Source organism: Physeter macrocephalus, chromosome 11, assembly GCF_002837175.3.
Source record: "Physeter macrocephalus isolate SW-GA chromosome 11, ASM283717v5, whole genome shotgun sequence".
NCBI lineage: Eukaryota > Metazoa > Chordata > Mammalia > Artiodactyla > Physeteridae > Physeter > Physeter macrocephalus.
The window spans coordinates 50915155-50941433 of record NC_041224.1 but is presented as its reverse complement, the minus strand read 5'-3'; the positions used below and the strand labels follow the sequence as shown (position 1 = coordinate 50941433).

General features: G+C 41.7%; 1 protein-coding gene, 1 long non-coding RNA gene and 1 other non-coding gene across 6 annotated transcripts in view; 1 reads left to right on the top strand and 2 right to left on the bottom strand.

The window, feature by feature from the left end:
• Window positions 1-1987: 1987 nt before the first annotated feature.
• Window positions 1988-9865, bottom strand: POLR2M (RNA polymerase II subunit M). The gene is made up of 4 exons (XM_007111876.3): window positions 9638-9865; window positions 7271-7915; window positions 4154-4358; window positions 1988-2370 (listed from the first exon to the last, which is right to left on the bottom strand). Exons 1-4 carry the CDS (start codon window positions 9748-9750, stop codon window positions 2224-2226), a joined length of 1110 nt encoding a protein of 369 aa, XP_007111938.1. The 5' UTR covers window positions 9751-9865; the 3' UTR covers window positions 1988-2223.
• A 113-nt stretch (window positions 9866-9978) lies between these two features.
• Window positions 9979-26279, top strand: part of LOC102975956 (uncharacterized) — a 77259-nt gene continuing 60958 nt past the window's right edge. For all 4 annotated transcript variants that reach the window (XR_002892501.3, XR_002892500.1, XR_002892502.1 and 1 more), the window contains exon 1: window positions 9979-10072. This is a non-coding gene — a long non-coding RNA (uncharacterized lncRNA). The remainder of the gene's footprint in view (window positions 10073-26279) is intronic.
• Window positions 25793-25899, bottom strand: LOC112066280 (U6 spliceosomal RNA). Its single transcript, XR_002892526.1, has one exon. It is a non-coding gene; the product is annotated as a U6 spliceosomal RNA (small nuclear RNA).

Below are 26279 nucleotides of genomic sequence, written 5' to 3'. Positions count from 1 at the left end.
TGCACACACTACTTTGTGTGTGCCCTCCAAGAGTGGAGTCTCTGTTTCCCCCAGTCCTGTCGAAGTCCTGCAATCAAATCCTGCTAGCCTTCAATGTCTGATTCTCTAGGAATTTCTCCTCCCATTGCTGGACGCCCAGGTTGAGAAGCCTGACGTGGGGCTCAGAACCTTCACTCCAGTGGGTGGACTTCTGTGGTATAAGTGTTCTTCAGTCTGTGAGTCACCCACCCAGCAGTTATGGGATTTGATTTTACTGTGATTGCGTCCCTCCTACCATCTCATTGTGTCTTCTCCTTTGTCTTTGGATGTGGGGTATCTTTTTTGGTGAGTTCCAGTGTCTTCTTGTCGATGATTGTCCAGCAGCTAGTTTTGATTCTGGTGTTCTTGCAAGACGAAGTGAGAGCACGTCCTTCTACTCCGCCATCTTGGTTCCTCTCCAGTCAGTTTGTTAATATCATTTTGTCTTCTGGGGGTCATTCTCAGGATAAACATTCATTGGTGAAGAGCATTGGCTTTGGGGTTGGATGACGGCTTGACTTTGAGGCCCGATTCCTTCCCTTGCTAGATGTGGAAACCTACTGCTATGCCTCAGTTTTCCTCACTTATCAACAAGTTGATTTTTAAAGTTACAGTACACCCATAAAATGGAATATTCTGCAGCTATCTAAAATACAAAATATTTAGTATGTGAAAATGTTTACAGTGTATAGAGCAGACTGTTAACCAGTGTGTGATTGTATTATTGAAAATAGAAATGTATAGCTATGCATAGAAAGGTATGCATATGTACACGTACCCAAATGTTAACAGAGGCCCCCTCTCGGTGGTAGGACTACAGGGGGACTGTGTGTATGTGTGCATGTGAGCCCTCCCATGATCCAGCTTTCCAGAACTAACATGTATTCATTCTATAAAGGAGCATCAAATAACTTTAGGATGTGAAATCATTTACAATTAGTTTTAAAAACTAAAAATAATGGAATTGTTTGCTCAGCATATTTCTACATTTGCTTTTTGTTGGGAGGAGGGCAAAAGGGAGATGGAAAGCAGTAGCCGTTCCTGGAAGGACATGACATAGAACTGAGCCCTTCCTATCACACGTACATCTGCCTAAATGTATTCTCGATCAAATTTCATAAACGAAGTCTCCTTTAAAGTTAAGTTACATTTAATTAAGCACCAGTAAAACATCACTATTAGCATTCTGAAGTTGCTCTAATTAATATTTTATTCTTTCAACACTATTTAAAGGCACCAACATATTAGACAAAGAAAACTTTGATAACATGTGTTAATTTCTCTGGAGACAACCATAGTCCTTTAAAATTACATATATATATGAGATTGAGGTTTCTGCAGTGTACATAAGCCTCTTTTGCGGGGCGGGGGGAAAGCAATATATTGATAACAAACCAATGGTAGCTTTAAAAAAAGTTTTGCTTTTCTTATCAAACTGAACCTATCATCTGTTAGAACAATGAAGTCAAGTCAGGCCAGGCCTATGAACAGCTACTCCCTTCACGTACATCAATCATCTTACTTTTCCTGTTCCTCATGTTACTCCAGACAAATCTGGTCACCTAGAAAGACCATCCACCCTCCAGCATCAACTAAAAGTACCCCTTATTCCTAATCAGAATAAAGAAAACATTTTTCCTAAGGGAAGACAGAAGGAAACAAACAGTTTAAGCATTTCTATGAGTGTCTTCCTTGGTATTTCACATCCAATCCTGTAACAACCCCATGCAACATGCACAAAATTCTCTAGATTGCTCCCTTCATTACTCAAAAAAGGAGAGAACTATATTTTCATAATTCATTTAAGGTGATGCCTGGGACAACTAAATAATTCACTGAAAGACATGTAATAAATGCTATTTGGTAGAGGTAAGTATAAAGAAAAAAGCAGTTAATCACCTGCTTTCATTTGGCTTAGAGAAAAAAATGTGCTCTACTATATACTAAAATATCAGACCAACACACAACATACTGCAAAAGTTTAATATAATGTGATTAAACACAATATTCAAATATTAAACTTTTCAAGCACATGAAAGTTAACTTCTGAAAGTGGGCTATTTTTATAGCTTCCTTGTTGTAACTTGACAAAATTCTTTGTCTCAACAATGTCTGACACTGATCTTGATACTTGTTAGAAAGTCTGATGTAAGATAATGAGATCTCAACAGGCAGAGATTTAGGAGAAGATCCAAATGCCCATCTTCAGAATTCATCATCGGAGGACTGATCATCGCCTTCATCCCTTACTTCTTGGTATTTCCTTGAAGACTCCCCTTCTGGATTATAGCTCTGCATTTTAATATTCAGCCTTTCAGCTAATTTTTGTGCTGCGAGCTTGGCTTGCATCTCCTTTAAAACAAAAAATGAAGCAAAAATTACACACTTAAACCTCTTCCCTACAATTTTTCAACAGGAAGTCATTGGAACACAACTGGAAATAAAGGGGCATTCCAGCCCAGTCAGTGTTCTCTACCGCACTCTGACTTGTGCCTACCACAGACACCACATGGCAGGGCTGGGGAGAGCTACTACTAGCCTGCTATAGTGGTGATGACAGACTTCCACTGATAAACCATGTGCACTGAAATATCCACTTCTACATGAGAAACTGAGCAATCAGCTTAGCACTACGACAGTTATAAACATGAAAACATTTTCAAGTATGTGGGCACGTGCATGTGTGTATACAACCCTGAAGAACAATCTGAGCTATCAAATGTCAAAAATCACTAATGCTATACTGATCCTCCAACTGGAAGAATCTTGTTTCCTAGATTAAATCATGGCTTCCAGGCTTGAGAGTTACATTTCAATGCCACAATGAAGATCAAAGAATAGTAAAAACTGATTATCCCTCTCCAAATTAACTCCCATGAAAAGTACTATGCAGTAAAAAGTCTAAGTAAATCTTTCTTAGACATTGGCAATGTGCTTCTGTACATGCAAGGACACCACCACTGACTGATGGCAGGTGGCAATGCTCATTCCTACTCTGGCTCTTCACTTTTCTCAGGCTGCCCCCGCCAAACCACTGGAACTTGTTTATGTCCCTCCCCTAAGGCTATGACGGATAGCACAGGTAGGTGGGGCTGAAGTGGAACTACTACTACCAAGGAAACCAATTCCAAACTGAATGGTTTAATTCAACCTAAAAATAACTTCAGACAGGCATTTAGGATCAAACAGACAACTTAAAAATAATTCCTCCATGCTTAGTTACAACTAGGCAATAACTTGAATGCACTGAGAGGAAGAAAACTGGCTTTTAAAAAGGAGTGCCTTGAAAATCCCAATCCATGCCAACGGAGCTTTTATGGAAAGCCAAGGCAGAATAACAACCTAATTTTGTAGTAACTGACATATAGTACCCAATTAAAATCTACCTAAGCAAAACTAGGTTTGGCTGCTATTTTCCTGGAGGCTCAAATTATTACTATCTAAGTATATCAGACCCTTTCTTTCCTCCCAATGGTCCTCACACTTAATTTTCTCCCATCCCATTATTTTATACCCAAACTGTCAACATACATATTTAAAGTTCCATGCAGAACACACAGATCTTTGAAGAAAGTGCTATCCAAAATTAAGTGACCAAAAGTAGAAGATGCTTCGGTCTTCACAAGGGCCTGCAGGCCTGCATATCCGACCCCAACTGTCTGTTCCTAACACACCACCACCTCCCCATCCCTCTTCCTGCTCTCCCTGTAGTGAAGGAGCTTGGAAACCGCACTTCCCTGATTCTCTTAGCAGGGTTCCAGTTAGATTTCACCACTGACAAGTTCTCGCATAGGTTTTTTAAGGTGGAAGACCAAGAAGCGATACTACTGCTACCTACAGCCTGGGCTTTCAGAGATGTGAAATTTTGCAGTAGTCTCCCCACATTTCCTGGCAAATACCACCTGGATGTCACAGGTAGCTGTGATCATCTCCAGCTGTTCCCTGCAGTTCCAGCAAACGTGAGACTCTGCAAGCTAGAGGCACACATCTGAGACCTGATGGCGTCAGATGACCATGTCTCTAGCACCTAATCCCTTCTACTAAATCCCGCTCTCCCTGAACCACCTGGAGTAAATTCTGACTTACTCAAGCAGCGTCCAACATGCAGACAAGAAACAAGTCATATCCTAAATACCTCATAACTCTGTTTCTGCTGTTTCTGAAGTGCCAGCGACTCTTCTGTGGAGAGCAGCTGTGTAGGCATGTGGTGGAGTGGCAGAAGCCGGGCTGCTGTGATGTCATCGAGATGCTTCCTGTCCCTGTGCCGTCTCTCTTCTGAGGAGACAGGAGACCCCCTCCTCTGACAAGGACTCAACGAATCACATTGATGTGAAGGTAATCTGAAGGAGGCAACACTTATGTTACACCACCAGACTACTTCCTTTTCATAGACACACATTTGCAACATTCATACACACAAATGTGGCCTTTAACCTTGGCAGTTAATTCTACAAAAGTAATAGTAAGCCCTTTACCACTATCTACATGTGTAGATAAAACGTTCTTTTTTTTTTTTAACATATTTACCTCAAAAACAGAAATATTTAAATTGGCACCTTTTTGGCAAGTAATTTGACAACGTGTTGCTCTAACAGACAATAGGTTTAGATAGACTCTTTGCCTTTCCCTTCTCTCTTCAAAGCTTATACTTGAGCTGAAGTCTGTTTTCATTTTCTTCATTCAAAAACATTTGCAAAGGGGCTTACTGTCCAGCAGAGGGAAATAAACTTGTAAACAGTTTCATTGCAGTATAATATCACAGGTGCTATGACATAGGCCCACACATGGTACACTGGAACGAAAAGGCAGCAACGGCCAGTTGTAATAGGAGACAGGGTGGTTGTCAGAAGTGCTTCAAAAGAGTGCAATTTGAGGAGTCTCAGAACAATAAGAATTCGGCATGTAAATGATGGGATGGATCCCTGATGGCATCCCAGCAGGGAGTGAGGAGTGACCAGGGCTGCAGCACACAGGAAGCACAGGAAGTGGAGAAAATGGAAAAGGCAGCAAGATACAGCTGGGGGAGTAGGCTGGGTCCAGTCTACAGTGAAGACTTCTATTACCTGTTACATAGGTAACAGGTTCAGGTTTACATTTTACAAACTGCACTCTGGCAGCAGTGGATAGGATGGACTGGTAGAGTTACGACCAGGCCAGGACAGACCACAACTATAGCCCAAGACAGCGATGAGAGTCTTCACTTTGACAGGAGAAAGGATGAACATAAGAATGATTAGAGATGAAGGTCAAGGAAATATACTGTGAGGTTCCATGGCTAGCAGATGTGGAAAGGAGGGAAAGAAAGAAAGTAGTGGCACTACTGAGTTAGGGAATATGGGAGAAAGTAGTTTGGGAAGAAATTAGTTCTACTTTGTACCTGATAAACCTAAGGTGCCACAGATCACCCCCACATGGTCGGGTTTCACAGCTACGCAAATCTGAAGTTCTGGGAAGACTTGGACTAGAAGTAGATGACGGGCAGCCTCCAGCATCCAGAAGAGCCAGAAGAGCATGTAGGAGGCCAAAGGAAGAGTAGAAAAGAAGCCAAAGGACACCCTCATCCCACCTCCCAACCTCCATTTGTCTACAGCCTGACTCACCAAGGCCCAGCCTGTTCTGATAACTGCACCTCTGTCTCTGTCTCTTCATAAACTTCCCTTGGGAACCCTCATTGATACGCCCTTACTCTCCTCCCACTTCCAGCTAAATGACCATAATACGGAACCAGGATCAGTGTATTCTCCGTTGTATATATTGACTAGATGATGCTTGTGGTCTTCTGCCTCCCTAGAAGTGAGGAAAGATACCTCACCACGCACAAGAAGACCAACTACTTAATCAACAATTACTTTTTATTCCTAACTAAAAATTAATGTAACATAATTTTGGTTTTCTATGCAGAAGAAATAGCTTTGAGGTTATAAAAATGAATGGTGGGCTTCCCTGGTGGCACAGTGGTTGAGAGTCCGCCTGCCGATGCAGGGGACACGGGTTCGTGCCCCGGTCCGGGAAGATCCCACAGCCCGCCGAGCGGCTGGGCCCGTGAGCCATGGCCGCTGAGCCTGCGCGTCCGGAGCCTGTGCTCCGCAACGGGAGAGGCCACAACAGTGAGAGACCCGTGTACCGCAAAAAAAAAAAAAATTAAATAAATAAATAAAAATAAAAATAAAAAATAATGGTAAGATAGGACTAAACTTTAAAGTCTCTATAACAAAAAAATTGGTTTTAGGTATTTTTACCTATATAGGCTTTCAGTTTTTCAAAGAAAGGTAGTAGTGGTTAGACTTTGTATCTGATGTTACATTCTAATAAATATACTCCCTGATTTGAATGTTATATTTGCATATAAATAAATAATACTCTTTGCAAAGAGCTTTTGTTTTTCTGAAGATCTCAGACACAAAACTATGACAAGGACCTTAGAAGCAGGGTTCATTTGCCCCTCCTGCCCAAATCTGTTTTCAGTTTTTTTAACCCCTTCTCAGCTCCCTTCCTCCTGAAATTATTATACAGTTTAACGTTCTTCCAAGTGTGTAAGCCTCGAGTCCTCATCGAGATCGTAAACTCCATAAGGAGTAGAATCTTTACTCTTGTATGGCCACAGCATCCGCTGCTTACATATAGTGAGCACACAAATATTTTTTACTGAGAAAGGCTATCAGCTCCTGCAATTGTTTTCCCCTTAGCTTACAGTCTAGTCAAAGGGGGAACTACATACCAGAAAATGGTTCTGGAAAAAACTGTAATAAATTCTCTAATTCCATGTTTAATATGCGACATTGCCTTAGTCTCCTGAAATTTAACACTCCATCTGTCACTGAAGGCCTTTCAATTGTTCGGCTAAAAAAACTAAAGCATTTTTCAACACGACTCCTCCACTCCAGCCAGGCTAGTTTCCCTGTTTCCACAATACCCTCATTCCCAAGTACAAGTAGTTCTCACACCAAGTCCACTGACCTTAAAGCATTCTCCCAGTTTTTGGGTTTTTTTTGCGGTACGCGGGCCTCTCACTTTTGTGGCCTCTCCCGTTGCGGAGCACAGGCTCCGGACGCGCAGGCTCAGCGGCCATGGCTCACGGGCCTAGCTGCTCCGCAGCATGCGGGATCCTCCCGGACCGGGGCACGAACCCACGTCCCCTGCGTCGGCAGGCGGACTCTCAACCACTGCGCCACCAGGGAAGCCCTTTCTCCCAGTTTTTTGAGTTTAACGGACATTATGCTCCTGTGACAAGCCTGCTTCTGATGGTACTTACATATTGGTTTTAAATTTATGCTGTAGGGGCACGGGGTTTTTGGCTCGCATTTCTAGCACTTCCATGTAATGCGGCTTCTTCTGTAGCCCACTCCAAAGGCCGGCCAAGTTCTCAGGACTCTGGTTTTCTTCTAAGTGGTGTTCAACAGGGTCTGCAATGGTGATCCTTTGTAATCTATCAATAAACAGGTTGTCCGAGCTGCTAGTATGATCCTCCGCTTGACTTGAAGCACGATTCTGAGTGAGGGGCTCACTAGCTGCAGATGAGGAAGGCATGGCAGTTCTGATGCTGGAAGCTAGGCGTTCGCTCACTGTGTTTTCAGCCTCAGGGACCTCAGCATCGCCACCGAGAGTCGGATGTGCCAGTTCCTGTTGTGAGGTTGTCTGAGATGATGTGATGTTACCTACAGAGGAACAGCCAGGAACTGGTGATGAAGTATCAAGTATCTGGTCAGAATTCTGGGCCTTATCTGTGTCCCCATCAACAACTGTAATTGCTTTTTGCCTCTCCTTACAGTCTAAACTAACGGGATGAAAGAGTTCACTTCTTCCTTTAACTTCTTCACGTTCTGCAATGGCAGCTTTCAGTTTGGCGACGGAGTCTAAGATCTTTTTACCTTTGTCGGGCAATTTGCAAATGAATTTTCTGGCAAAAGGAAAAGAAGAGGTATACATTAGAGACAGCCGTGTTTTTAAACGAGATATACAGACAAAAAAGCATTATTCTCAAAGGGAGAAGAATCAATCTTTAAGTCAAAAATCCAATTTCCAACTGCCCCAAAACAGGAATGAAATAAGATAATCATTATCCAAATACCCCCCAAAAAGAAGGGGCTGCAGGAAGAATAGAGAATATGCCTCATTTGTCTAATTAGAATTTCTGCAAAAGTATTTTAAGCATGATACTAATGTAAGACATCCCCCAAATCATCAGTTTTTAAAAGTGTGATCTCCAAGACCTTCGTGGGGAGGGGAGGTGGATGGATCCGCAAGATCAAAACTATTTTAATAATAACACTACGATACTATTTGGCATTTTCACTCTCATTTCTTACCATGAGTACAGGGGAGTTTGCCAGAGACCACATGATATGGATGATATCATTGCTCTCATGGCTAATAGAATGTGTGTGCTTGTGTATTCTTGTGTTTTAAAGATTCTCACTTGTAATTCCTAAGACAATGATAAATATGAGTAGATATGACACACAAGAGCTCTTCAGGATGCTAAGTCTTAAGAGTAAAAGGGGTCCTAAGACCAAATAAGTTAACTCTCCACTATAGATTAAAATCCCATTCTCACAAAGTCAAAATAGTTGTAAGAAGCCCCCCAAGTGATCATTTGCCCCTTCTGCTAAGTGGCAGAAGTTCCTTTTCTGATTTCCTTTTCTTCAGCCATACAATAAAATGGGAAGGGAAGGTTACAGCTCAGGCCCCCTGTTCTTTATGACACTACATTCATTCCCCCAATTCTAACTTAACATCCGTCTCCAGTTGCGATGCCTATGTTTTCCCAACCTTCTCTCTCTCTCTTGAGCCTCCTGACCACTTCTCCAGCTTTTAATCAGATATAATTAACTCTTCCATCAACTCAGCTCTGGTAAATCAATCTCAGACCTATTCCCCTCCCCCAACTTTCCTATTTTTATTTATAGTGTTCCATACAGGCTGGAAACTTCAGCCATCTCTGTCGACTACATATTCAAATTATCCTACACCTGATGAAGTTTTCCCAATCCCACAACTACCCTTATAGTTCACTTTCTTACAACCCCCCTATTGGGAACCTCTCTGAAAATATCCTCCTACTCTCTTCTGCCTCTTATTCCTTCAAAGTATCCTGCACCGACCTGCTAAAATCAGCTTCCTAAAAAATCATTTTCATTATACCGATTCTCTGCTAAAATCTATTAAGTCCACCAGCTGAATGGGAGTCAAACTTTCTTTGCTTAATAAAACAACTCTTTTATCCCACTCTTCCCATTTCCTACAGTTCCTGTAAAAATAGGGATCTACAGATGAAATTGACTAGATGTTTGGGGCACTACTTGGGGAGGAGCGGGGGAGAAAGGATATGGGATACAGATCCCCCCACTTCGGAGAACCGACACAGGAGCTGAGTAAAACCAACGAGGAGCTGATGACGAGCTGAAACGCTAGGAAGCCATCCCCACAGGCGCCCCGCGCCTGGCTGGACGCGGTCGGCTCTGCGACTGTAGGCCGGCCACTCGCCCGTGGGGCTGGAATGGACCTGACTGAGGCAAGGTCACCTTCCAGGGACAGGATCGGGGTGGGGGCGGGGAGGGACGCGTCCCAGGGAGCTTGAACCCGAGGAGCCCGGCGGTGACTCGGCGGGACCCAAGCTTACACGTTGCGCAAAAGTCTCTCCTGGCGCTTCAGCATCTCCCGCAGCTCCGCCGAACTCCGCTGCCCCAAGTCCTCGGGAGCTTGGGGCTCGAAGCCGCGGGGCAGCGAGAACATTCTGCGGGGGCTGAGGTTGGCGAGGCGGCGGGCACTCGGCGTCCTCGGCAGCCCCTGCTGCTGGCGCCGGATCCGCGGCCGGCGGGGACTCCAGCGAACGAGCGGGAGTCGCCATTTTCCCGGAAGAACAGCCTTCTTCTAGCCGAATCGAGCTTTATTGAAACGCCGGAAACAAACACGGGCAGGGAGGTGGGGTGGCCGAAGGGGGCGGGAAGGAACGGAAGTTGCGGGGTGACGTCAGGCGCCGGCGAGGCGCGCTTTCGAGTCGCTTGTTCTTCCTCTGTGCATCCGCTCTCCGCCTGTTCAATTCAGAAAGTATTAGGTGAGTGCTCTGGGCCCTGCCCTTAAGGAGTCGACCGAGTGGGGGAGTGGGGCAGACATTAATCAAGTAACAGTCAAACAATAGAATTATAAGACGGCCACAGACACCAGGGAAGGTATCTCCGAGAAGTGAAATACATGTGGAAACCTGAGTGATGAGTTGGTTAGCAGTTGGTGAGGTTGGGTGATGTGCCGGGCACGGGAGGCCCAGGCCTATGGCGTGGCCTTCCAAGTGCGAGGCTTAGTGAAGTCCTCAAATGTTAAATTTGGAAGGACCCTTAGGGACTATGAGCGTTTCTTAATGGGGTTCTGTGGCATTTGGAGCAGGACTTTTCTTCGTTTGCGGGACTGCCTCAGGCATTGCAAGATATTTGGTGTCTGGCTTCTGCCCATTAGTTGCTTTGGCACTCCTGAGTGCTCGTAACAATACAAAACGCACCCCTCCCCGACGCGCGCGCGCGCGCACACACAACACACACACACACACACACACACACACACACAGACACACACACGATTGCAAAGCCCCACAAGAGGTGATGGGGGTGGGAGGTGCTGTACAAGCCAGTGGAGAACCTCTCTTTCACAGTTCCCTATTTTGCCTATAGAAAAACAAAGGCACAAAAACCGAAGTTTTCCCGGGGCACAAAACTATTAAGTGAGAACATCAGATTTTAGACACAAATGCCCAGGTGCTCTTTCTGCCATACCAATTTGAAAATCTCCTTCCAAATTGTGAGAAAGTTTTTTAGGCTGTTGAAGAAAGCAGTATAATAAGCATCACACCTAGCTCACCTTTTCTTTATAGTTCAGCAAGGAGAGCTGTGTCCCAAAGTAAATAGTGGGAAGCATGCTATAGTCATAACACATTCACTGGGAGGTTTGAAAGACCCTATAACCTCCAACACCAGTCTCCCCCTTCTTTGATATGGAAAATTTACATTTTCTCCATCCTTTGTATGGTGCTATAATAAACACAAGCAATTCCCTCCCAGTCAGACAGAAGGCTAGATAAAATCTGAAGCTACTTGAGGGAGCACAGCTGAAGCCATTTCTGTATCCTTGCAATCTAGTCCATTCTGATCAGTTTAATGTATCAAAATTCCCAACATAAACCCTGCTTTGAAGCACAGAATTTAGGTAACCTGCTCCATCCCTAGCTAAATGAGAAGTACTTGAGTAAGGCCCTTGTCAGATAGCAGTCCCCTGACAAGCTCCCCCAAAGCCTTTCTCACCCTGTCCCTGGACTGCAGCTGAAGGCCTTTATTCCCCCTCGTGATCCTGGGCCACAGGTGCCCTCAAAACAAGGATGCTTTCTCTCAAGCCTCAGAATTTTGCCCCCAGCTGTTTTCCTTTTGTGGAAGGCTGTCCCTTTTCCCCTAGCTCATTATAAATCTTAGCTGAAGTCTCACCTTCTCCCTGAACCTTCTTAGATTATTCCAACCCAGATTGCTCTCTGAGCATAACTGTAGTGCTTAGAACATATTATGCTTCTCCAGTTGTATTGTGCATGGTGATTTCTTTTCTAAGAAACTTGTAAAGTCAGGGAATTCTGTCAAGGAGCTATATTTGTGCTTTTCTATCTCCCCTATTGCATATAGCAGGTACTAACTAATAGAATCTCCCTCTTATAATTTTTCTCTCTGCGTTTCCCCCATATTCCCTTTCTTAATGAAATACCCTTCTATATATAGCGATCTTAAGCTTTTAATATAAACGTTAACCATAGTTACTGTGAAAATATTTTCAGTGGTACGGGACAGAATCTTTTACACAACATAACTTAGGACTTAAAGTTATCATAATACAAATCCGAATTCCTAACAACGGGTGCACCAACTGTCTAGTTCTCTAATCACTAACCAAGAGGCTTAGCAAGTGAAGAAATCTGGTCAAACTTTATTCTAAATGTTTCTGTGAAAGTGGTTTTTTTGCTGAGATTAACGTTCAAATCAGTGGACTTAGAGTAGTAAATCAGATCGCCCTCTATAATATGCATGGGACTCAGCCGATCAGTCCTGGGTCTCTAACCTGCTGGTCTGCTCTGCAGTGATAATTACGTGAGCCAGTTCCGTAAAATGAATATCTCTCCCTCTGTCTCCCTCCCCCCTCCCCCCCCCTCGTTGGTACAATTGGCAATACACCAACACACACACCCTATTGGATCTTTTACTCTGATGAACCCTGACTAATACAAAGCCCAATCTCATCAATGTTAGGAAAATGACTGGCTCAGGGTGAGAGAGCTGACTGAGGAGAGGGAAGGCTCGCTTTTGCTTTGCCCTGGTACGTGCTGAGCACATGGAGAAGAGATGAAAACCAAGGGTCATAAACAACTATGAAACAAATTATGTTTTCGTGTGTGTGTGTGAGAATGTGGTTTTTCTTAAGCATCCGTGTGGAAATCGAACGTGCTGAACTTTGAGTCAAGTCCATAGCAACCATAGCTAATGAAGAATTAAGAGTGGTAAACCCAAGACTTAATTGAACCATGGCTGACACCTGTGTACTATTTACCAGCTCTCCTCTTCCAGTCAGTCCCCCAAAGTGCTTTCTCGATGGACCAGTCTTGCCAGCTGCGTCATCTGTCTGTCCTTCAGCGCAGAATTTCACAAATAACTGCAGGAGCCTGGCCGGTTCGGGAAGAGAAAGTAAGGGAAGGAACAGGCAATTGGAATTGGGTATGAGAAAAACAGAGTGAAAAAAGGAAAGAGAAAGGACCTGGTAGAGAGGGAGAGAAAAAAGTGGAAGGGGCAATAAGGGGAATCCATTTCTCTGCACAGATATCAGAAACAGGAAGCCTCATAGGAAGCTCTATGCTGAGGAATTCACAAATTCATTTCCCTTCCAGCTTTATACTTCTACAAAATGTCACATTTCCTCTCTTTGTATTTCTCTGTGATCCCACCGCAACAAAAGGTTTTCCTCAGCTACCCAAGGGTTTAGGCTGTAAAGTGCATGTACTCCATACTAAAAGTAAATTCTTTTTTTTTTTTTTTTTTTTTTACTTTCTGTGCTTTTTATTTTTTTAACTGAAAGATTTTTAAATTTTATTTAAAAAATATTTTATTTGAGTATAATTGCTTTACAATGTTGTGTTAGTTTCTGCTGTACAACAAAGTGAATCAGCTATACGTATACATGTATCCCCTCCCTCTCAGAACTCCTTCCCACCCCCCCACCCCCACCCATCCATCTCGGTCGTCACGGAACACTGAGCCGAGCTTCCTGTGCTTTATAGCATGTTCCCATTAGCTATCTGTTGTACACATAGTAGTATATATATGTCAATCCTAATCTCCCAGTTCGTCCCACCCTCCCCTTCCCCCCCCACCGTGTCCACATGTCTGTTCTCTATGTCTGCATCTCTGTTCGTGCCCTGCAAATATGTTCATCTGTACCATTTTTCTAGATTCCACATATATGCGTTAATATACGATATTTGTTTTTCTCTTTCTGGCTTACTTCACTCTGAGACAGACTCTAGGTCCATCCACAATCTCTACAAATGACCCAGTTTCATTCCTTTTTATGGCTAATATTCCATTGTATATATGTACCACATTCATCTGTCGTTGGACATTCAGGTTGTTTCCATGACCTGGTTATTGTAAATAGTGCTGCAGGGAACATTGGGGTACATGTGTCCTTTTGAATTATGGTTTTCTCAGGGTATATGCCCAGCAGTGTGATTACTGGGTCGTATGGTAGTTCTATTTGTAGTTTTTTAAGGAACCTCCATACTGTTCTCCATAGTGGCTGTATCAATTTACATTCCCACCAACAGTGCAAGAGGGTTCCCTTTTCTCCACACTCTTTCCAGCATTTATTGTTTGTAGATTTTTTGATGATGGACATTCTGACCGGTGTGAGGTGATACCTCAGTGTAGTTTTGATTTGCATTTCTCTAATAATTAGTGATGTTGAGCATCCTTTCATGTGCCCCTTGACCACCTGTACATCCTCCTTGGAGATATGTCTATTTATATCATTTTTTGATTGGGTTGTTTGTTTTTTTGATATTGAGCTCAATGAGCTATGTGTATATTTTGGAGATTAATCCTTTGTTGCTTCCTTTGCAAATATTTTCTCCCATTCTGAGGGTTTTCTTTTCGTCTTGTTTATGGTTTCCTTCACTGTGCAAAAGCTTTTAAGTTTAATTAGGTCCTATTTGTTTAATTTTGTTTTTATTTTCATTACTCTAGGAGGTGGGTCAAAAAAGATCTTGCTGTGGTTTATGTTGAAGAGTGCTTTTCCTATGTTTTCCTTTAAGAGCTTTATAGTGTCCAGTCTTTACATTTACGTCTTTAATCCACTTTGAGTTTATTTTTGTGTATGGTGTTAGGGAGTGTTCTAATTTCGTTCTTTTACATGTAGCTGTCCAGTTTTCCTAGCACCACTTATTGAAGAGGCTGTCTTTTCTCCATTGGATGTTCTTGCCTCCTTTGTCATAAATTAGGTGACTACACGTTCGTGGGTTTATCTCTGGGCTTTCTATACTGTACGATTGATCTATATTTCTGTTTTTGTGCTGGTACCATACTGTCTTGATTACTGTAGCTTTGTAGTATAGTTTGAAGTTGGGGATCCTGAGTCCTCCAGCTCTGTTTTTCTTTCTCAAGATTGCTTTGGCTCTTTGGGATCTTTTGTGTTTCCATACAAACTGTAAAATTGTTTTTTTCTAATTCTGTGATGAATGCCATTAGTAATTTGATAGGGATTGCATTGAATCTGTAGATTGCTTTGGGTAGTATAGTCATCTGCACAATACTGATTCTTCCAATCCAAGGACATGGTATATTTCTCCATCTGTTTATGTCATCTTTGATTTCTTTCATGAGTGTTTTATTGTTTTCTGAGTACAGGTGTTTTGCCTCTTTAGGTAGGTTTATTCCTAGGTATTTTATTCTTTTTGTTGCAATGGTAAATAGGATTGTTTCCTTAATTTCTGTTTCATGGTAAATAGGATTGTTTCCTTAATTTCTCTTTCTGATCTATTGTTGTTAGTGTATAGGAATGCAAGAGATTTCTGTGCATTAATTTTGTATCCTGCAACTTTACCAAATTCATTGATTAGCTCTAGTAGTTTTCTGGTGGCATCTTTAAGATTTTCTATGTATAGTATCATGTCATCTGCAAACAGTGACAGCTTTACTTCTTTTCCAGTTTGTATTCACTTTATTTCTTTTTCTTCTCTGATTGCCATGGCTAGGACTTCCAAAACTGTGTTGAATAAGAGTGGCGAGAGTGGACATCCTTATCTTGTTCCTGATCTTAGTGGAAATGCTTTCAGTTTTTCACCATTGAGAATGATATTAGCTGTTGGTTTGTCATATATGGCCTTTATTATGTTGAGTTAGGTTCCCTCTATGCCCATTTTCTCGGTAGTTTTTATCATAAATGGGTGTTGAATTTTGTCGGAAGCTTTTTCTGCATCTATTTTGATGATCATATGGTTTTTATTCCTTAATCTGTTAATATCGTGTATCACATTGATTTGTGTATATTGAAGAATCCTTGCATTCCTAGGAGAAATCCCACTTGATCATGGTGTATGATCCTTTTGATGGGTTGTTGGATTCTGTTTGCTAGTATTTTGTTGAGGATTGTTGCATCTATGTTCATCAGTGATATTGGTCTGTAATTTTCTTTTTTTGTGATATCTTTGTCTGGTTTTGGTATCAGGGTGATGGTGGCCTCATAGAACAAATTTCGGAGTGTTCCTCCCTCTGCTATATTTTGGAAGAGTTTGAGAAGGATAGGTGTTAGCTCTTCTCTAAATGTTTGATAGAATTCGCCTGTGAAGCCATCTGCGGAATTCCCAGATTCATTTCCCTTCCAGCTCTAAAATTCTATACTTCTACAAAATGTTACATTTCTCCTCTTTGTATTTCACTGTGATCCCACTGCAACAAAAGGTTTTCTTCAGCTACCCAAGGGTTTAGGCTGTAAAGTGCATGCACTCCACACTAAAAGTAAATTCTTGCATTAGTTATCCAAACTGTTTGAAATGTGGAACCAAATTTTCAGCTCATATCTCCCTCTTTATCAGCAAATAGTAATTTAAAGCCAATTACCAGGGCTGTGATTCCCCAGTGACCGACTGTGGGCTATTAAAATTAATCCTGACAGAAGATCCTTGCTGCTTTCTCCAAGCACATTTAGGCCATTGGTTTATGAACAGGATGAACAGACGGCCCATCCCAGAGGGCTTGAGGGAGGAAGTACGTTAAAATGGCTGCCTGCATCTTTGTTTGCTCAGCTGCTTGGAAAAACTAAGACTGAGGGAAATGGGATTAATCAAGGGGGCAGTTGCCCATGGAAAAAAAATAGGAAGACTCTGGTGAGAAAATTCCAGTCAAATAAGGTTCAAGTCAAAGGGAAAGAATTCTTATCTCTTCAGACTTTCACACGGTTGAGTGTTGTTTGGTGACAAATTTCCCATTTCAGGCCACCACAGTGTTTTATGATATTTTTGTTAGCATGTGAAGAGAGAATTCAGGAAAAAAAGTTAAATGTTTGATTCTCTAAAGTTCCAGGTGATTTACTTTGTAATTAGCAACATTAATGAAGATTATTGGTTAGATATGTGACTAATGGTGATTGAATAACACCTTTCTATGATTTTTCATATGAATAAACTCAAACCAGAAAAAAAAGTCCTTGAAAGATCGCATGTACTGCTATGTGGTACAGAATATACAGACATTGTAGCTGAGGCTCCTCCCTCTCCCATTAGGAGACACTTTTTTTTTTTTTAACATTTTATTGAAGGATATTTGATCTACAATGTTGTGTTAATTTCTGCTGTACAGCAAAGTGATTCAGTTATATATACTTTTCCATATTCTTTTCCATTACAGTTTATAACAGGATATTTAATATAGTTCCCTGTACTATAGGGTAGAACCTTGTTGTTTATCCATCCTATATAAACTAGTTTGCATCTGCTAATCCCAAACTCTCAATCCTTCCCTCTCCCAAACCCTTCCCCCTTGGCAACCGCAAGTCTATTCTCTATGTCTGAGTCTGTTTCAGGAGACAGAATCTTGAATAAGATGTAAAATATCTTCCCCTCTCCTGACTTATTTCACTTCCCTTTGATGCATTGGCTAAAATTCCACCAATAAGAAAATTACAAGGTTAAAAAGGATCTTCCTTTGAGACAGTAGATATTTCTAGAAGGGTTGTGGCCTCTCAGTCGTTTACAGTTGAGTGTGAATTTGTTCCAAATGGCTTTCTCACAAAAGGCTAGCTGAGGTGATGACTTGCACTAAAAAAGTGGGCTTTGTTAGGAGGGAAAGCGAAAAAATGGAGAGAATTTTGAGCAATTGGAGAGGAAGAGTAGACCAGAGAAAGTATTACAACAGAGAGTTCAGATGGGGTCAGGAAGACCCCAGAAGGCCTCCTTTTCACAGTTTGGAGAATATGTAGGCCAGGCAAAAAAGGAGGATGTCAAAACCAAACTTTGCTTAGAATTGGCTCAGATTCCATGCTGGAGGGCAGACCCTTCTATACATAAGTGGGCCTTGTCTAAGATTCTTCATAAAATATCCAGTACATTGTTTAAGGGAGGTAATTTGCAAAGTCACTAAAGGGTGAGATTTAATCATTCCCTTTCAAGTTTCATGGGAGAGGGATTTGAGAGTTGTGCTGTTAGTGGAGGGAAAGAAGAACCAGGTCTCTACCACAATTCTGGCACACTGTATGTCTCACTCTTTGGAATCTGATGTACATCAGAGGCCATAAAATAAAGAAACTGGTGATGGGCAGCAAAACGGACTTAGAGAAAACTGACCACCCTTCTCCTCTCATGAGACCTGGCCGGAATCAAGTATCTGGTCACCTTTAATTTTCTGTCTTGCATGAAAAAGAACACAGCTAGCTCCGAAAAGCTTCAGCTAGGGGGAATAGAAAAGGAGCAAGGGATGCCCGTATAATATAAAGTAGGGAGAAAGACCAAGGAAAAAAAAAGTCATCCTTGATTTTCTTCTCCAAAATTTGGAGGAGAGAATAGTCAAGCATAGTATATAGACAGTAAAGGTGATCCAGATCAGAGAAGTGAAGGGGTGGTGGTGAAATTTGTCAATCCTCAACTATGATTTTGGGAGGAGAGGGTTTGTGTACCACTAACTTTGTGGCCAGTTAATTTCCCCAGGCCTCAGTTTTCTCCCATTTAAAATGAGGGTATTGAACCAGACAAACTCCAAGGTGCATTTCAGTGCTTAACTTATAGTATTCTAGGATGACTGATGTTATCCTTTGGCAACATCTGTATCTATTTAAGTTCATAAATGTTGAAGAAATATTTGGTATGCAGTAAACCAGGAAGCAGGTAGCTCCCTTTAAATAAATAGTCATCCAACATTGATGAAGTTTAGGGTATTATCAACCTTTGCTGGACTCCTGTGGTTGCCTGTATCTTATGGGACTGGATCATGTTTTCCATCACCTAGAATTCTTGGGCTTAATTTAATTTTTATATCTAATGGATGACAGCTCTGAGTAATTTAAGATTGTCTATAAGGTTAAAAAAACCTGAAGTTGTCAAAATAGCAGAAGACAGACAAAGGGTAATGAATGATGTGGGAGGAACATCACTTCAAGTTGACTGGAGAAAAAAGGTGGTTTGAAGGAATAAGTATTTTCTTTATAATGCACAGAAAGAAAAACATTAGATAATGTAAATAAAGGGTTGCAGATTCCGGGTCTTTGGCCACATCCAATCTACAGATGAATTTGCTCAGCAGCACAGAGTTTTTCAAAATAATGAATTTGAGTGACTTTAAGGTGGACATGTACTTATAATCCTGGTGAGCACCCTTCTTGCCTCTCCCTGCCACCAGCCATTCACCCCCATTATCCTGCCACAGACCCTTGCCACCTTTTTTTTTTGACCCTTGCTACCTTGATGCAAACTTCCTGGGCACCAGGACATTTGGGTGTGTGATGCAAGTATAAATGAAAAATGTAGGCCAACTCTCTTTCTTTTTTGAGAGGCTGCAATTACAGTCAGTCCTCCATATATGTGGGTTCCACATCCACGGATTCAACAAACCTTGGAACCAAAATATTCAGATGAAGAAAAAACAATTCTGGAAAGTTCCAAAAAGCAAAACTTGAATTTGCCTGTGAATGGGCAACTATTTACAAAGCATTTACATTGTATTAGGTATTGTAAATAATCTAGAGATGATTTAAATTTTACGAGAGAATGTGTGTAAGTTTATGCAAATACTACACCATTTTATATAACAGGCTTGAGCATGTGTGGATTTTGGTATTTGTGGGAATGTGGGGCCTAGAACCAATTCCCCCACCTTCTCTCGATACTGAGGGATGACTGTGATACCATGGAAACGTCTCGATCACTTCCTAGATCACTTGTTACAGGAAGGTGTTCTTTACCTCTAAATCTGTTTTCCTAAGGCCTTCTGTGTTTTAAGAATCTCTACAGGGAATTCCTTGGCGGTCCAGTGGTTAGCACTCCACGCTTCCATTGCAGGGGGCACGGGTTCGATCCCTGATCAGGGAACTAAGATCCTGCATGTTGTGCGGTGCGGGCCCGCCCCCCAAAAAAAGGAATCCCTACAAATGGTTGTCAGGTGATTCATAGAGTTAATGTCCCCACAGATTGTAAACTTCATTGATATTGCAAGTTTGGTATGGGGGGGGTGGTTTGTTTTTGCTAGAATCAAGTGTAAAAAGGGGATATTAATTCAAAAGAACTCAGCCTTTTCTGGGGAAAACCAGTTTGCATTATTTGTAGTCAGACTAATAAATGCTCTAGTCAAAGGATATAATCCTGTTATTTTGAACAATTGCTAAGAAATTGTTTGCAAGCATCTCTAACAATATATAGTTTGTTTACAAAGCTTGATTAAACATTTTTATCTATAGCAAAAGCCATTTTAAAAGGTCAAAGAAAATTATGAATCTTTATGATTACTGTAGAAACATTAGCATCTTTACAACTACATTTTCTGTTTTAAATTCTGTATTGGGATTTTGTGATTAAAAAAAGGTCAACTTGAGACAGCCCTTATTTCCTTCCCCCAGCCCTCCAAAAATGTTTAAATAAATTTGTGGGTACCATAAAGATATTTTATTTTAGAGTTGGGCCACAAAGTGACCAGTTAAGATTTTTCAGGCTGAACATGCATTGTTTAGGAGGTGGCAAGTTAGAGAGGAAAGGGGAGAATTAAAATATTTGCAAGATGTCATTAATCTCCAGCAAGAGCCAAGAGTTGTTTTTTTCCCCCTTCATTTCAGAACTAATCCAGCTTTCTGTTATTTGGCTCAGAAAAGTCTTAAATCTGTAACAAGAGAGTAACTTCCTGTTCTCAAGAGTATGGCTGCCAAAGAAAACATTTACAAGAAAAGTCCCAGGGCCAAAAAATTGCCTACTAATTATTTCTCAGCCCCCCACACCCCTAATTCAGGAAGGTGAATGCTGTAAATGCTGTATGTTAAAACTCAAAAGTATGTGTTGAAAAATTAAGAGAAAACCCCCAAGAACTGTTTGCCATTTATTTATATTTTATTGCATTCAAATTACATCAGTTTTATGGCCTTCGGGCACAAATTAATGTTTGTTATAATATTTTGTTCAGAATTCCACAAAGATTATACTATACCTTCATCTGAATACATTATGGAAGTTTTTACCTGGCACCTTCCCAACTGAAGAAGAGAGAAGCAGCCCCAGCATTCAGGAACTCACCTAGGCCCACCAGCTGCAAGCTGGCCTGATACTCAGCAGTGGGTCTTGGTTTTCTCCTTGGGGATCTATCTATTCAGTGCAGTGTCAGTCAAAATTCCAGCAGCCCATAGGTAGAAACTGACAGACTGTAAAATTCATAGGGAAATTTAAAGGTCCTAGAATAGCCAAAACAACTTTGAAAAAGAACAGAGTTGAAAAGCCTATACTACCTGACTTCAAGGGCTTAAGATAAAGTTACGGTAATCAAGACAGTGTGGGACTGGTGTTAAGATCGACAACTAGATCAGTATAACAGAGTGTATAGAAATAGACCTGTGCATGTATGGGCAGTTGATTTCCAACAATGGTACAAGGGCAATTCAGTGGAAAATGGGTAGTCTTTTCAACAAATGGTGCTAAAACAATTAATTGGACATCCATATGCAAAAACCTCTTTGATTTATACTTCATACCACATATTAGTAATCTAATCCTGCCTAACAAATTACCTCCAAACTTTGCAGCCGTCTCCCTCTGGTCTCTTTGCCTCTGGTCTCTCTTTCCAGAAACATATCTCCAGTCTTTCTTTGGGGCTTGTCCTCCTCTGACAAAGTCAAGTGAGTTATCCTCAAATTTCCATATAAGGAAAAGGAGTCTGTAGTTTATTTAATCTTATGTTTATCCAGACACAATTTTTTTTTTGCCCTACTTTCCTTCTGCACAATCCTACTCACAAGTAAGCATTATTCATTAAGTCTCTAATGTGTGTCCAATAAAAGGAAATCCTTGGGTTTAAAAATATTCATGTGCAACACCTCCTTCACAATAGTGACTAGTACTAATAGCAGGGGTCAATTGGTGGTATCGATTGTAGGCATGTCTCTGGCGCAGTGCTGGAAATTTTTCCCATGCTGCTTCACATGATCATCACAGCAGGCCTCTGCGGGGGGTGGGTGGAATTCCATTTCCTTCCTAGGCAGAGCTGCTCTTGGGAGCCCTGCACCTGAGAGCAGAGGTGACCTGCCCAAGGGAGTATTGCAATTTAGTGGCAATACCAACTCTAGGCTTCCCACCCCTGTTCTGGAATCAGATGGGCCTGGGTGGTTTCAGGCAATTTTCATCTCTCTTTGAGTTTCCATTTCCTTAACCACAAAACGGTGGTAGTGACATTTTCTTCACAGAACTGCTATGAAGATTGACTGGTTGCATGCTGTGCCTAGGTCTGTAACTCTTGGTCTCCTTTACTTCCCCCAGCGAAGGCTCTTTCTGGATACTTTTCATTTGTAGATTTCTCCATGCTTATTGAGGTGTGGAATGAGTCCCTTCCTTTATAGGAAACTGCCCCTAAGGAGCTTACAGGGATGGAGAGATAGGAAATGGACACGATGGTCAGTCATTTGATGTGAGAGTAGAAAAGAGGGGAGCAGGAAAAAAGTACCCCTGGGATTCAGAGACATCAAAGACCAGGAGGAGACAGACTCACTGGGAATAATTTTCAAAGAGGATGAGGGTATTGAGCGTACACATCTGTGTGTCCCCAACACCTGGCATGCACTGCTTGAACTGAACTGGGCCTCTGAGTCTGGATGTCAGGGAGATCACTGTGGTCTGATGTGGCCTGAAGTGGAACAGGAAGGAATCCTGCCCTTCCTGTCACACCCCTCACCCCACCCTCTGTCTTGAAGACCACCCTAGAGTTCCTGGAGCAGGCCAGTGGCATTTGCTGGGGAGAAAGAGGGTGCCCAGAGTAGACAGACATGTGGACCAGCTCAGGGTCAGTCTTGGTTGGTGCACCCTCTGTTGAGGAGACCATGTCACATCACCAAATTCCAAAGACTTCCCAAATGTTCCTCTCTCCCCAGCTAGCCCTGAAAGGAACCCTCTGGGGCATGTGCCACCCAGACGCAAACCCCATGTCAGTCACGTGGCCTGAATTTTTTGTCCCAATGCTTCTGACTCACTAAGCAGCAGGCCATCTGATGCCAGGATCCTGTGGGACACCAGCTTCTTCTAAGTAAGCCCAGTCCTGTTTCCATTCGGCTGCCCGGTACTCTCTGGGCCCTGAGGACACTTACAGGCCTGCAGCTCACACCTGCACGGTCCCGAGCTCAACTATTGCTCCAAAGGCAATATCCTGAAGGAACCTTATTCACTGCCTGTTTGGGGGGGTTTGCCTGTGTAAAGCAGGCAATTTTATACACACCTTCATTTCTCACTCCCAGTGTTGGCAACGGAGTCGGGAAAGAACATCCTCATACTGTTGGTGAGTGCTTTCAGTGGACTCCAATTTCCAGAGGCCAGATTGGACCACGTGCACGAAAAGACTTAAATGTGCCTAACTTGTGACCCAGCGATTCCTCTTCTAGGAATTTATCCTAGGCAAGTGTACAAAGACGTGTGTACAAGATGGTTCAGCAGAGGATTGCTTTAAAAAGAGGAAAGACAGCCTCCAAAATTCCAGCATCAGGGGATAGGTCAGGTAAACCATAGTACCTCAATAAACTGGAATCCAACTAGCTATAAGAAACAGTGGTGTAGCGCTATACATCTGTATCTATATAGAATGATATATAAGTGATTATATATGTGGTTACAAAAGTATGTAGTAATAATAGGTAGCACTTACTAAGTGCTTACTATGTGCCAAGCACTATTCTAAGAACTCCACAGATATTAACTCATTTAATCTGCACACAGTGACAGGTGGGAAAGAACTGTCACTGATCCCATTTTACAGGGGCTCAAGGAGGTTCTGTGCTCAAGCCACACACTAGTGACTAAGCTGAAACAGTCTCCAGAGCCCATGTTCCTGAATACCACAATTCTGCTTCTCAGTATAGGGTCCTGTGTGCTAAAACAAAATAAATGGGGGAGGGGGGTGTGTTTAAGAAAGTCTGGAAGGATTGGATTGAGAATATTAATTGAGGCATTATCATAGGAATACATTTTTTTTTTAAAAACTTAACACACTGCTGTTTTTCATTTCAGTTAGATAAATTTGCTGTGTAATATTAGAGATCATTCCCCTAGTTCTACACGATACCCGTGCTTATGAGGAGGTTGAAGAACAAACGTCACTCTTTCAGATGGTGGGTTGAGTGTCACTAATTTTGACAAAGGGCTGAGAAGGATCAGCTCTGGTTTTCTTCAGTTTCAAGTCTGTACCACTGAGGAAGTCTCTTCAGTGGTCTTTCTAAATAGTTCAAATAATATTTAAAATTCTCCACATGTTGAAGGTATATATAAAAGTATTAAGGGCCCAGGGACACCTTTAATGCTACGGAATGATCCCTGGCATCCTTTGAATTTACAATCACTAATATTTTTCCTTTTTTGACTGTTTTAAGAAAAGAAAAAAGGGTGGGGGGGTGTGGGGTGCTTGCAGAACAGTCTTTGTTGTATTAAAACCGACATTCTTTATGCCGTGTTTCATTTAGAAGCTGTTTCCACACCAGCTTCTCCAGGGGCCCAGGGGTTGCCATACCGTCTGCCACTCTGAGTCCTGCTTCCCTACCTCCTGGTCCCAAGGCCTGCCTTTTCCTGAAGTGTTCCTCCTTGGGGCTGCGCTAGGAAACGGTTTCTCATGCTAGAGCAGCTCAAAGAGTGAAGGTAGCCAGGAGTCAACAGTGCTTTAAAACACACCTCAGAATGGCAGCACCCTCCTCTGCGTCCATCCCCAGGCCAGGCCTCTGCATGACCTACCTCAGTTGGCACTCCCATTGGCCTATCAGGTGTGATTTTCTTTTTTTTAATTGAAGTGTAGTTGATTTACAGTGTTGTGTTAATTACTGCTGTACAGCAAAGTGATTCAGTTATAGATATATATACATTCTTTTCCATTATGGTTTATCATAGGATATTGAATATAGTTCTCTGTGCTATACAGTAGGACCTTGTTGTTTATGCATTCTATGTATAAAAGCTTACATCTGCTAACCCCAACCTGCTACTCCATCTCTCCCCCAATGCCCTCCCCCTTGGCAACCACCAGTCTCTTCTCTATGTCCGAGATTCTGTTTCATAGGTTCATTTGTGTCATATTTTAGATTCCACATATAAGTGATATCATATGGTATGTTGTCTTTCTCTTTCTGACTTACTTCACTCAGTATGATAATCTCCAGTTGTATCCATGTTGCTGCAAATGACATTATTTCATTCTTTTTTATGACTGAGTAGTAGTAATCCATTGTATATATGTACCATATCTTCTTTATCCATCTATTGATAGACACTTAGGTTGTTTCCATGTTTTGGCTATTGTGAATAGTGCTGCTATGAACATAGAGGTGCATGTTTCTTTTTGAATTATAGTTTTGTCCAGATATATGGCCGGGAATAGGATTGCTGGATCATATGGTAATTCTATTTTTAGTTTTCTGAGGAATCTCCACACCATTTTCCATAGTGGCTGCAGCAACTTACATTCCCACCAACAATGTAAGAGGGTTCCCTTTCTCCACACACTCTCCAGCATTTGTTACTTGTAGAATTCTTAATGATGGCCATTCTGACTGGTGTGAGTTGGTACCTCATTGTAGTTTTGATTTGCATTTTTCTAATAATTGGTGATGTTGAGCATCTTTTCAAGTGCCTATTGGTTATCTGTGTTTCTTCTTTGGAGAAATGTTTATTTAGGTCTTCTGCCCATTTTTGGATTGGGTTGTTTGTTTTTTTGTTATTGAGTTGTATGAGCTGTTTGTGTATTTTGGAAATTAAGCCCTTATTGGTCACATTGTTTGCAAATATTTTCTCCCATACATTGTTTGCAAATATTTTCTCCCATACTGTAAGTTGTCTTTTGGGGTTTTTTTATGGTTTCCTTTGCTGTGCAAAAGCTTGTAAGTTTGATTAGGTCCCATTTGTTTATTTTTATTTCTAGTGCCTTGGGAGACTGATCTAAGAAAACATTGGTACGATTTATGTCAGAGAATGTTTTGCCTATGTTCACATCTAGAAATTTTATGGTGTCATGTCTTATGTTTAAGTCCTTAAGCCATTTTAAGTTTACTTTGTGGAAAAAATATGGAATGCTTCATGAATTTGCGTGTCATCCTTGCTCAAGGGCCATGCTAATCTTCTCTGTATCGGTCCAATTTTAGTATATGTGCTGCCGAAGCGAGCACCGGGTAGGTGTGATTATCCCAAGTTTTTAGAACATGAAGTTGATATTCAGAGAGCTTTGATGACATGCCCAAGTTCCCACAACCACAATTTAAATAAAAATTGGTTTCAAAATATGCGTTTTCCTCTTGACACTGTCCTGACTTGTGGTGATTTACTCAACTGAGTTGCTTTGCTTTCTTTCTTTGGCTTTTTTTTTTTTTAACATCTTTATTGGAGTATAATTGCTTTACAATGGTGTGTTAGTTTCTGCTTTACAACAAAGTGAATCAGTTATACATATACATATGTTCCGATATCTCTTCCCTCTTGCGTCTCCCTCCCTCCCACCCTCCCTATCCCACCCCTCTATGTGGTCACAAACCACCTAGCTGATCTCCCT

Bases quoted from the DNA above. Each gene is read 5' to 3' on its own strand.
- POLR2M (XM_007111876.3), bottom strand. From the start codon at position 9,750: ATGTTCTCGCTGCCCCGCGGCTTCGAGCCCCAAGCTCCCGAGGACTTG. The intron at 7,916-9,637 runs GTAAGCTTGGGT...TCCTTTTGCCAG, and splicing joins GAGAGACTTTTGCGCAACGT to AAAATTCATTTGCAAATTGC. The intron at 4,359-7,270 runs GTAAGTACCATC...TGCCTCCTTCAG, and splicing joins CATAAATTTAAAACCAATAT to ATTACCTTCACATCAATGTG.